General features: G+C 38.9%; 1 protein-coding gene across 1 annotated transcript in view; it reads left to right on the forward strand.

Annotated features, from left to right (window-relative positions):
• Positions 1-9,352, forward strand: part of LOC120534387 (gastrula zinc finger protein XlCGF26.1-like) — a 32,078-nt gene extending 22,726 nt beyond the window's left edge. The window contains exon 3 of the mRNA XM_039761937.1: positions 6,881-9,352. Coding sequence (XP_039617871.1) covers positions 6,881-8,193 — 1,313 coding nt within the window. The 3' untranslated portion in view covers positions 8,194-9,352. The remainder of the gene's footprint in view (positions 1-6,880) is intronic.
• The last annotated feature ends 3,294 nt before the right edge of the window (positions 9,353-12,646 follow it).

The raw sequence follows: 12,646 nt of genomic DNA on the forward strand, positions 1-12,646 counted from the left end.
ATTGTGAGGTTTTCCACTTGCTCACATGTGAAGACCTCACAGAAATGCAAGTTTAAGAGTCTCTGCTATTTCACTGTGTGTATCTTTAAATTCTCCTTTACTATTCCTGATGCACTTCACCTGCTCCTTGACTGTTCTTTTACTACTAAAATACTGGAAGAATCTCTTAGGGTTGTTTTTAGCTTCATCTGCAGTGTTCCTCTCTAATATCCTTCTTAATGGTTGCCCTCATGCTGTCATACACCCTATGATTCACATTGAATTTATCCATCTTTATACAGCTGTTTTTTCTTTTGCAACTTTTTAAAACTTTTTTTTTTTAAACTTACCATGGAGTTTTCTCTTTTTTTCCCCTACTAATTTCAAATTTTGGCATACAGTAGACCCCCGCAAAGTCGTGGTTCAGAGTTCGCGGCCTCAGTCATTTGCAGGTTTTTCATTAGAACCTATCAAATAATTGTTAGCGGAAACCGCAAAAATCCTCCTCAATTTTTATGGCTTTTTTCGTGGCAATACTGTACTATAGAGAGAACAGGAAGCAATTGTAGAGGAAAACGTGGCTTGAGATGGTGAAAGTAGCCAATAGAATTTGAAACTGCAACTCCCAGCAGTCCTTGCAGTGGCTCTGATTGGTTTTCTGCTGAGGGTGCTGGGGCTGTTGGGGTCAAAGGATGTCAGCGCGGCTCTTAAAAAGGGGGCCGGTGACCAAAAGCAAAAAAAAAAGTTTTTGTAATTTGTGTTTCAAGTTCGTGTCTGTCTGCCTTTAGTTGGGTTACCTGTACTTATTCATTTTGTCCTGGATCGTTTCGTGGTTGCCGTTTGGATTTTCTGCTGTCTGCCTGTGTACGAGGACTGAAAGTGGATTCATGGCCATCCTTCAAAGAAAGGAGCGCTCCTGAACCTGTTCACCCATCTTCACCAGTTTAGAAACTAGCGGTAGGTCTATCTTTACATTCCCATTCAACGTGCGGATCTCTGGATTATCTATTTTCATCATTACCGTTTTTTATGATGTACTGTGTGTGTTTTGTTTGTGCTTTGTTATATTTAATGTGTAATCACCATAAAGGGAACAGGGGTGGTATTGTTGTTTTCATTTGTTTTCATTACATTCTTTATTTGCTGTTTAATTACCAGTTTGCTTTGTTTTTGTCTCTGTGTGTGTGTGGGTCGGGCCAGGGCTGGGTGCCTGCCTGGAATCTCTACCATAAAAATAAATAATTTGCCGTCTTTTCGACGGTGTGAATCTTAGCGGCACCGGACCACTACAGCGTTATTCATTTCTCCTTGCTGTTGATTGACTGTGATGCATCTCCAGCTGAGTCTTCTTGTGCTTTCCGTTTTGTTCCTCTGAGCCCTTAACACTAGAATTACCAGAGCCTACGAGAAAACTCAAAAATCAGGCCCACCTTAAATCTGTTTGCACCTCTCCCTCGGCGTCTTTTGTGGTGATTAAGACAAGCAGCCAGCTATTCCATCCCCTAACCCACCACCGCAGTTCAATTTGCGAAATTTACCGTTTTGAGTAGTGAGCTACTCTTATTGTTTATATCATACAATAAAAACATTCATTTGATTTGTGTCTGTAAATTTATAGTACTTGTCTTTTTTTCCCTCAGTTTTATTCTCTCACGTTCAAGCTTCCACACACCCCCCGGATCTGATGCCGTTTTCAGATAAAGACGTGGTATAACAAACAAACTTATTTTGTTATACCCCCTCTTAATTTGAAAACCGTGTCAGATCTTGTGCGCGAACGAAACTGGTAAAATTGTGGAGATGGGTGTGAGTGTTGTGCGTGACTGAGAATGACTGTGGATGTGAATTGTTTATATTCAGTTTTATTCTTGAGTGTCCCTGCTCACGCTGAATTAGTATGCACCTTCTGATCCATGATGTCAAAGCCGATCTGACAAAAAAAAGAGAGACTTGGATATATATGACATTTGGAATAATTCATTTTATGACCTGTATTGTACATTTCAGAAAACTTTGTTACACTAATGCAACATTATATTCATTTGCATACCTTCATGCGGTTTTAGTCCTGACGTGACTGCGTTTTTTGTTTTGTTTTTTCCCGATCTTGGCCAGTGTCGCCATGTTGATGCATGTTGGTATATCTTTTCAACTCCAGGAAATGCAGAGGACAGAATTGTACAGATGGGTCAGTTCCGCACTATATACAATCATTAGATTCAAATGTTAACAGTTCCCACACACACCAAAGGACCGTCCTCCTTACATTTATGACATGTGTATAAGGTATAAAGCCTGAAGTCCAAATATCAAATAAACACTTTCACAAAAGGTACAAATATAACAGAACAAGTGCGCTTCTATTCAAGAATATAACTGCAGAAAAACAACCCGCGTTAGGGTGCGACATTGACACGCATTTGTTACAAGTGCTTCGGTGGTGCAACGGTATCAACTGTTGACTGGTAATCTAAACGTCACGGGTTTGATCCCGGATGAGTCTGTTTTGAAAAGTGAGCTGCACGTATTCTTACTATTTTAGAATAAAAACATACATTTGATTCCAGTCTGCAACAGCCGGTGTAATTTATGATGTTTGTAAAGGTTAGCTTTGTTTTTGAAATTATTCAGTTTTATTCTCTCAGCTGCGTTCACGATCCCACCCCACCCCCCTCGCATTTGACACTGCTGTTTTCAGATAGACGCGCTATAACAGAGGTAAACTCAAATCATGACTGGCTCTTACATACAAAGGACGGTGTATGTAAGGACGGTGCATGTGCCCAAAACATTAACATTTATATGTTACTTGCATAAAAGCCAGAACGATCTGGCTCTTGCATACAAAGGATAGTTTACCTCTGTTATAGCGCATCTATGTGAAAACAGCAGTGTCAAATGCGGCAGCTTGGTTTGGGATCGTGAATGCGGCTGAGAGAATAAAACTAAATAAATAATAAAAAAACAAAACAAAACCAAAGCTATCCTTTACAAGTATCATAAATTATACCGGCTGTTACAGACTGGAATCAAATGTATTTTTTTATTCTAAAATAGTAAAAATATGTGCAGCTCACTTTTCAAAACAGACTCGTCCGGGATCGAACCCGTGACGTTTAGATTACCAGTCAATGGGTGTTACCGTTTGCGCCACTGAAGTGCTCGTAGCAAATACTTGTCAATGTCACACCCTAACGCGGGTTGTTTTTCTGCAGTTATATTCTTGAATAGAAGCGCCCTTGTTCTGTTATATTTGTACCTTTTGTGAAAGTGTTTATTTGATATTTGGAATTCGGGCCTCACACATTATAAACTTCATGTCTACATTTTGCCAATTATTAATTAAACAATTAAAAACATTTCTTTTTTAACAATGTGTGTACATAGATCGTTGTAGACACAGAACACACATGAAATGCAAGTGTTCCAAATAACAATATGGTATTTATAAAAGGTGTCATTTTGCTTGACTTCTAACTACAACTCACAGCAACTGACATGCAGGTAAACAGACTTGAGCTGAGACAACTGTGCGGGATGGGGGATGTGATAGCAGGCTGTTTGCTGCTTATCCACACATTTACAGGACAAAAGACAGATGGAAAGGTGAGAAGCGATTTAAGGTGGGATGGATCTACGAGCTTTTCCGTAGGCTCTGGTAATTCTAGTGTTAAACCATCGTTTCCCAGTGCCATTTGTGAGCATGCAGGAGCTGATCAGTCAGTGCTGTACATTCATTGAGCAGCCAGCTCATGACCACTGCCAGCCCCTTGTGAGCAGGGGGGCTGAAAGCACCCCAGAAGACACAGATGCACCTCAAAAAAACCCTCTTAAAAATGCTCATAGACTACTTTCACATTGCTCCCTTACTTGCTGGCCTTACTTGCGGCTGCTCTGTCGCGTGATATGCTTTTCGTGCAACGCTATACTTAAAAGCCTGAACAGCACCTGTCCTTCTTGGCTGATTGCTTTGTTTCTCTCTCCTCCCCGAGACATCCTCGGCTCCTGTTGGGGGTCCTGCTCCCATTGTGCTCCCCTATGATGTTTGTCTATTCTTTAATCAAGAACTAACTGCATACTGAGCTTGTTTTACTTCTGAAACAGACATGTTTGTTTGAATAAAGTTCCTGCCTCTACAATCTCCTGTGTTTCTGTGCAATTCTGTGACCCAAGTCTGACACACTACAGCACTGTCTCTGGGATTGAGCCGCTGCACTAGACTAGCCTGCCAGCGTCAATATTTACTACTGTGTGCTTGAGTGCAGCCAGTTCAAGCGCAGCTGGCTCAGTGATTTACTGAGTTTCATCCATGGTGTAAGTTGCTCTTTGTACATATTGTTCCAGTAGTTTTTTTTAAATAGTTTTTACAGTTCATTAGCAGTGTGTAAAATGATCAGCGTTGCAGTAATTGTGATGCTCTTTGCATGCAAAAAAATGTGTTCCATAAAGTTTCACTTTTTTCTTTGTGAATTGAGATGTTTACTTAAAGTGCAGCAAAAAGTGATTGGTGTCCAAGGATGCATTAACCCCCAAGTATGTGGCAGTTTAAGGGTTAAAGCTCCAAGATGACACAGAAACTCCCTGCACCTTCTAAGGCTTCTGGCAATGAAAACGCGCTTGCATGAATTACAGCACATATAGCGGTAAAATCGGTATTTTACATTATAGCACTGCGGGAGACATAGCAGTACAGTACTTTGCAGTATACGGGTTTATCTTTACATTATTTTTATGTAATGTATTAAGCTGAGTTTGAAATTAAAGTGTTTTGGGGCATATTTAGGGTTTAAACTATAAAATAGGCATTTTGTTTAACCACATCCAAAATTTGCAGTTTTTCACGATTTGCGGGTGCTCTAAGAATGTAAACCCCGGAAAGTTTGGGGAGTGTACCATATACGTATCCCACACTATATATACATTTTATAACCTGTTCCAATGCTCCTCAACTGTCTCCACACTTAAAAGCTTATCCCAATCCATTCCCCCTTTCCTTGCTGCATCTGTTCAAAATTTGCCCTACCAAAGTTTAACTTAACGTTTCTGGTCTTTGCAGCTTTTTCAGAACTCTTCCAGAACACTGAGAATTGTATTATGTTATGGTCACTTGACCCTAGTGATTCAATGACCTCTACACCCTCAATTCTATTCTGATTACAAAATACTAAATCTAGACCAGTGTTTCCCATTTCCCAATCTGTGTACCAATCAGTTACATGGGAATAATGTATTTTTTTCTTTTTATCCATAGTTTCATCTTGATTTTCATTCTACGTTTATAGGTGTTCTAATTGTTTGTTTAATCCATTATTTACTAATTAGTGGGTCTGATGCTAAAATAGTTGCAGCCTTTGATTATTCTGTGTTGTTTGCCCTTGTGTCTGCTGTGCTCATTTTTAATTGTCATTAATAAGAAACAATGAAAGGGTAAAACAGCACAGAGAAAGGGCAAAATATAATGAAGTCAACAAAAGAGTTAAGCATTTAAATCTACAGCAAAAGCAGAAATATTTCTAAATGTCTATTTTTGTAGTTAAAGTCTCTCATAGGTATAATATGCCCCTGTAAACTTTTATATTACCAAAATCATGCCCATTGAAATTGCTGTCCGCATTTTCTTTAGTACACTCCTAAACTAAGGCCTCTTTCCTTAAAGTTAACCAGATGTCCTAACTAAGATGTGGTCCATCATCCAACTGAAAATTACATGTTTTTAAATTCTATTTGACATAAAAGGTTATCCTCCTCCTCCCTTTGCTATTTTGTCTATCCTTCCTAAAATTTGAGTCCCTCTGTTATACTCCTCTTCATCTTTGTTATTTAGCCAGGTTTCTGTTTTTGCTAACACTATAATTATGCTCCTCTATTTACAACTCCAACTCGCTTGTTTTATTTTTGATGCTTCTAGCATTGATGCATACTGATTTTAACATGTACCTTATTTTGCTTTTCCATTTGGCAAAATCCATTTAAATTTGGCCTTCTGTGATTGTGTTGCTTATTTAAATGGTGTTAAGTTAGTGATTAATGGATTAGTGGAAGCCAAGTACCAAAGTGAGTTCAGATATACAGTGTATTTGCACTTGTGATAAGTAATGTTTTACATCGCACTAATTTTTAAAAAGTAAAGCTTGGACTGTACCTCGCGTGTTAAACCTAGCATATGCCTTATTTTAATAATAAGGTAAAAGTGTCACATTGTTTATTGAATCCTAATACTTGCAGAGCTTAAGGATGCTGAAGTTTCTTGTTGTTGCTTTGACACTTCTTTCCTAAGTAAAGGAAGCATTCTTTAACAAATTATCAGTGTGAAAAGAAAACAAACAGATAGCTGCCATTAGAAACATCAAAGCTCCTGACGTGTTCAAGAAGGTGGTCCTTTCAAGTGGTCACCCAAAACTCAAAAAGTCAGTGATTAACTGTAACTGGTGGAGAACTTGGAAAAAGGGCAACCTCAGCCTCTTGTTAGATGAGTAATGCATCACTGTGTACATGGAATTAGGTAAACATGAATGCAGTTGACATTGCATATAACACTAATTTGAAGTGAGTGCATTGGAAATTTTTGTGCATTGCAGCAGATGCTGCCAGGGTCAGCTTTGACCTCATGAAGAGGACTCCACAGGTAAGAATATGTATGGGCAGGTGAATGGGGAAATACATTATTTGCAGTTTGTTTTTAATGGGCACAAAGGTGGTTGTTTTAAGAAATGCCTAAAATGCTGACTTCTCTTTATTCTGTTCTGAATTATCAATGTGATACTGTAGCACCCAAAAATTAGTACAAGGTTTTGAAACTATCCAAAAAAAAACACCTTGGTGTCAGCAATTTTAATCAAAGTGAATTCACCCCTACTTGGTATTTCTCTTTGTAAACTTCTGTTTGTTTGTGTTTCTGCAGATTTACAACAGAGCAATCGCTTGGCCCCGTCTCCATCTTGTCGGTACACTCTTCGGCGTAGACCACAACAAATACTGAGCAATGAAAACCTGAAACTGTCAACATCAGGACCAGAGGGTTCCATACTGGCTTCTCTGCAGTACAGTTCCCTACCAATTGTCAGATTAATGAGAATCGATGAGGTGAGCACTCGTCAGCAGGGGAAGAATACAAAATCATCAATGTCCGGTTTTTGTTTTGATAGCAGAAAAAGTTTTAAAAGCAAATCTAACGATACAAATAATATAAAGAAGCCATTCAGCTGTTCTGAATGTGGGAAGCGATTCCACCAGAATAGCCATGTACTGATTCATGCGAGAGTTCATACAGGAGAAAAACCATACTCCTGTTCTGAATGTGGCAAGAGGTTCTTTAACAGTAGCCATCTTTACAACCACAAAAAAATTCACTCTAGAGACAAGCAATATTGCTGTCTAGAATGTGGTAAACAGTTTACCATGAAAGGCCAGCTTCTTACCCACTCAAGAATTCACACTGGAGAGAAGCCATTTAGTTGTTCTGAATGTGGCAAACAATTCTCTCACAATCACGGTCTACAAACACACAAAAGATTTCACACTGGAGAGAAGCCATTTTGTTGCCCAGAATGTAACAAGATATTTGCTGACAGGAGTAGCTTAAGGACCCACTTAAGAATTCACTCTGGGGACAAACCATTTTGCTGTCCTGGATGTGACAAACGATTCTCTGACAGGAGCAGTCTTCATAGCCATACAAGACTTCACACTGGAGAGAAGCCATTTTGCTGTGTGGAGTGTGGTAAACAATTCACTCATAGTAGCAATCTCCAGGCACATATCAGAAGCCACACTGGGCAGAAGCCATATTGTTGTTCTGAATGTGGTAAACGATTCACCCAGAGTAGTGCTCTACGAACACATGAAAGACTTCACACTGGAGAGAGGCCTTATGGTTGTACTGAATGTAGCAAACAATTCCTAAGCAGCAGCACCCTTCGGACCCACTTAAGAGTTCACACTGGAGAGAAGCCATATTGTTGTCCCGAATGTAACAGACAATTTTCTCATGGCAGTAGCTTTCGGCTCCACTTGAGAGTTCACAGTGGAGACAGACCATTTTGCTGTTCTAAATGTGACAAACGATTTGTTACCAAGAGCTGTCTTCGTAGACATGCAACAGTTCACACGGGAGAGAAAAGATTTTCCTGTCCTGAATGTGGCAAAAAATTCACTGATAGGCACAGCCTCAGGAAACACAATAAAAGTCATGCTGGAGATAAGCTGCAAACTTAATAATACTCCAAACTCTCTCTCTTTAATTTTAAAGCAAGAAGAGTAGAGTATCTTCACATGGAGGGCTCTGTCCTTTTAGAAGTTTCGCCTTAATAATGTACAGTGAATAGAATGAATCAGTAGAAAACATTTATATGCAATACAACATAGAAAACATCATGCTTAAAAGGTTGTCAATGCCAACACCAATGCAACAAGAATAATAAATCTGATATTAGCTATGCAACATTTCAGCCAAAGAAAATATGTCTGATGTGCTACCAGATCTGGTTAAGATTCTTACTGGCCCTGATGCAAAGGATGAAGTGAGTCGACCTAAATGAACAGTGAGGAGAAGATACAGTTTAGTGGACAATTGGAGTATATTCTGAATTCAAACCATGAGGGCTTATGCAAAAATAAACTCTACTTGTGTTAATGATAGTAATTCTCTAAGTAACGTAACTGATGGGAATTTAAGTTAAAAAATCTTTGAACTGGTCTTGTAAAGAAAAAGAGTGAATAGGACACCTTGGGTAAAAGCAGCACACAAAAAGAGGAGGACAAGATACACAAATTCTGAAAAGGTTATATGATGGTGTGTGTGTGTGCATTAGGGTTAGGATTACTCGATCGATCTATCAATCAAACATCTGAGAATTGAATTGATCAATTGCATGCTGCAAAAAACACAGATGTAATTGTGGATTATGTGATACATATCTAGAAATAGAAGAGAGTGTAAAGATCAAAAGAGACAAAGGATTAGCAGTGAGTGCATATCTATAATAAAGAAAATTCTCAGGAGCTCCAGAACCAAATTCAGCCTATCAGCCTGTGGAAATCCTCGACTTCTCCACCAACTTTAGAGTTAACAGTTTGTCGAAGAAGAGATTTACACAAACAGCATGGAAGACAAGCAAGCTACTGTATGGACATTGACTGATGGGAACTACGACTTTTTTAGATCTTGGAAAATCTTGTTAGCTTTATTGTCTTTCTGGATGATCTCCAGCTAGAGCCCACCAGGTACATTGTCTGTTTTTTAAATGCATACCTTTTGTACTATTTTATGAATTCATGGCTTCATGCCTGATGGATTTTTAATTTGAAAATACTTTTTGTAATGTTTGGTACCGTAAAGAATGACCAAGATATTTTATTAAAGGTACTCAGTAAATTGCATTTGTTTTCTTTTGGTTCATCAATTGACTGGAACAAAAACTAGTAGGTTGAGGGGTACATGAGGTACTGGTTTACCAAAATGCGGTTGAGTACTTGACACCTTAGGAGACGGTTTTGCCGCACATCTCTGAAGTTTGCCTATCAATGTCTCTAACATACAGCACCTCTCCTGTCTCTGTCTCCTTTGTGTAAATGGTCAGACAACTGAATAGACTGTAGACAGACACGTTGCTGTTCTTCAAAATCTGTTGCCTACTTTAGGAATTTTTCAACACATTCATCCAAAGTGCTTTTGTGAAGGTTAAAAAGTCTTCCCTTTGAGTACAAAGTGAAAAAAAATACTTTCTGAGTAATTTTAACAGATAAGCAATGTGTAGAATGGCTGTAGTTTGCAGGTCTGAGAAGAGGACTGACTGTTGTTACAGTGCAGTAGTGGAGGATCAACCCCAGCTTTAATCAGAGGTGAGCTTCCTTTAACTCATCGGAGACGCACAAATGATCAGATTGATCAAAATGAACCTTGTCTTATTTTTTCAAAAATTCTTTTAAGAGCAGTTTGGAAAATAGGGGATATTGTCAAGGCAACCCTAAACCTTTTTACTAAAAAAAAAAGCACCCAACAGGGTGTAAATAGATAATCTGGGGCACACTTAACTATGGACAGCATCCAGACTGTAATTTTCAATGATTGGGTTTTTGACGGTCATCCCCATAGATTCACAGAGATGGCACATTAACCGCTGTGACACGTTTACACACTCGCCATATTGGAGCTGTCCATATACGTGTGTCACTTTTTTTCAAATGGCTATTCAGACTCTTAGGCGGGTATGGAGACATGCTGAGTTCTTATTTTAAAATTAGTTTATTTCTCAACCGATTTTCACAAAGTTTATTTGCTGTAGCTGTTAGACTTCTCAGCCTATGTATAGCTTATTTTAAAATGTATTACCGGCTGCAAAAAGCTGTGACGGCATGTGCTGCAATAAATAAATAACTAAATGCATGTTACATTCAGACTTTTTTCAAAGAAACCTACAGATAATGTGATGAATTTTCAGCATACAGAACAGAGGAATGTTAGTAGTCGTATTATGGTGTACTAATGTTACGTGTAAGTCACAAAATAAACACACAAATTTAAACAAAAACAAACCTAGCTTGAAGCTGAAGTAAAAGGGGTTAACATTAATGGTTTCCAGGTGGCAACCATTTCAATGCACTTGGCAACCACTTTCTGGTCTTTAGTTGACATGAGTGTCAGCTACTTTAGTGACAGTGGATCAGGAATGGTACGATTTCCAAACCCCCCGCTCCCCTTGGAGTAAGGTCACTGTCGAAATTAACTCGTAATAATTTAAGTCAAATGTTTAAGCTTGTGCTTCTGGAAAATTTAAACTTGTATCTGAAAATTACAAATCTCAAGCGGGAACAAACTCAAAAATACGTCACTGGACACATGAGGAATCCTCTATCGAAGAAGAAACAATCAATTTTTGTTACTACGCATGTGCCACAAAGGTTAATATTATGCAAAGCCCCCAATTTTTACGTCCGTTTTTCTATATATTCATATCCTCTGGGGTGGCTCATAATTTCGTGCCTCCCACCCCAACCCCAAATATATGACCAAGAGTGCCAAAATCCGAAGGTTGCATGGGAGCCTTCCGCAATATCTCACTCTCCTTTACACGTATAACACACATCTGGACACGTTCAACCGTTTAACGAAAAAATTCCATCCTAAACCGATAGTGAATGGGGCATGGGTGTCGTCGATTGGGGCATCTACGCTGATGTCCATGGCCTATATATAATGGCGCAGTATAGATTTCAATTCCAGAGTGTAGATCACTTAATACTGATAGCGCTCGGAGTGACCTGCTTGTGTCAGTGTGCCAATGACTGATCTGCGCCGTGTCTTCAGCATCTCTGATGTGCTCTGGACTGACACCTTTGAATTTTGGGGGCAGCACAGCAAATTCAACCCGATCTGCAACAGTGGATTTGTTATCTTTTTCAGTGGCGGGATTCATAAACTCAAATGGGAAAAAGCAGAAGATTGGTTACTGTAAATACGTGAGCTGTCTTCTGTAAATTAGTCATCACGTGTTGGTGATTCCCGAACAAATCTCTTATGCGATCCTGTATCTGTCAAAATTATTTTGTTGAATTAGGCTATAAATATATCACATCCTGATGGTTTATTATTTTAGCTTAGGTGACTCCGATTAATCTCGAGTTTGCACTACGCGCAGAATGCGAAATGCTGCCGGCTTAGCCAACTGACAGGACGGGACGATAAGAGTTTGACAGATTTGACTGTGACGGCGTATTTTCTTCGTATAGCGAACTCGTTACTTTTGTGCTCCACAAAACATTGTAAAGAACTAATAAATTAAATATCCCTTTACTTGGTTGAATAACACGTTGATTTAAAGATTTCATCTTCTTTCTCAAATGCGCTCACCTATGACAATGCAGAGTGTTAAACCTTTATTTTCCGTCTACTCGATTTTAAATAAGGCAAAACAAAGAAAACATTGGAGGACAAATAAGGATGGATTTTCAATTTTTTTTAACCTACAACATGGACAAACGATAGTTTTCACCATGCCAGCTCTGTATGCCGTGACTCACTCATCTTGATCTCAGTTTATGATGTTTTAGTGTGAGATGAAACAAAATAAAATAAAAAAGAAACTCTACATAATGTGCTAATAACAGTTATTAAAAAGAATGATTTAAGAAACTTGTTATACAGTACTATACATACGGTCACGTTTGAATACATACTGTATATACCTCACGTCTAGATTGACCTACGGCCGGTCCTTTGGAACTACCTGTGCTTTGATTCCCATGTCCATGTTCTTTGGTTAAACAGGCCCCACCATAAGTCCTCCAGCTCTGCTCTGCTCTGCTCTAGTTCTCTTCCTCTTGCACTTATTGCCTTGGAAGGAGACACAGCTCGCTAGCAGACACTCAATGTGCTTACAGCTCGGCTGCCGACGTCAAACAGAACTGACTGACTACTACTGTAGTTCACTTCTCCTATTGGAACATCTCTCCGCTTCATACTGAAGAGTTATTCTGCACCTATATATCAAAAAATGAAATATAATTAATGGTGTCATTAAGTGTAAAGGATAGATTGGACCCACATTTATTAGCAAGTTGCCTCGAAAGCTTGCATATTGTAATCTTTTCAGTTAACCAATAAAAGGTGTCATTTTGCTTGGCTTTTCTCTACATTCATAATGGCTAACACGGTACAACACCCTAGTAC

This window comes from Polypterus senegalus, chromosome 8 (genome assembly GCF_016835505.1).
Source record: "Polypterus senegalus isolate Bchr_013 chromosome 8, ASM1683550v1, whole genome shotgun sequence".
NCBI classification, from domain to species: domain Eukaryota; kingdom Metazoa; phylum Chordata; class Cladistia; order Polypteriformes; family Polypteridae; genus Polypterus; species Polypterus senegalus.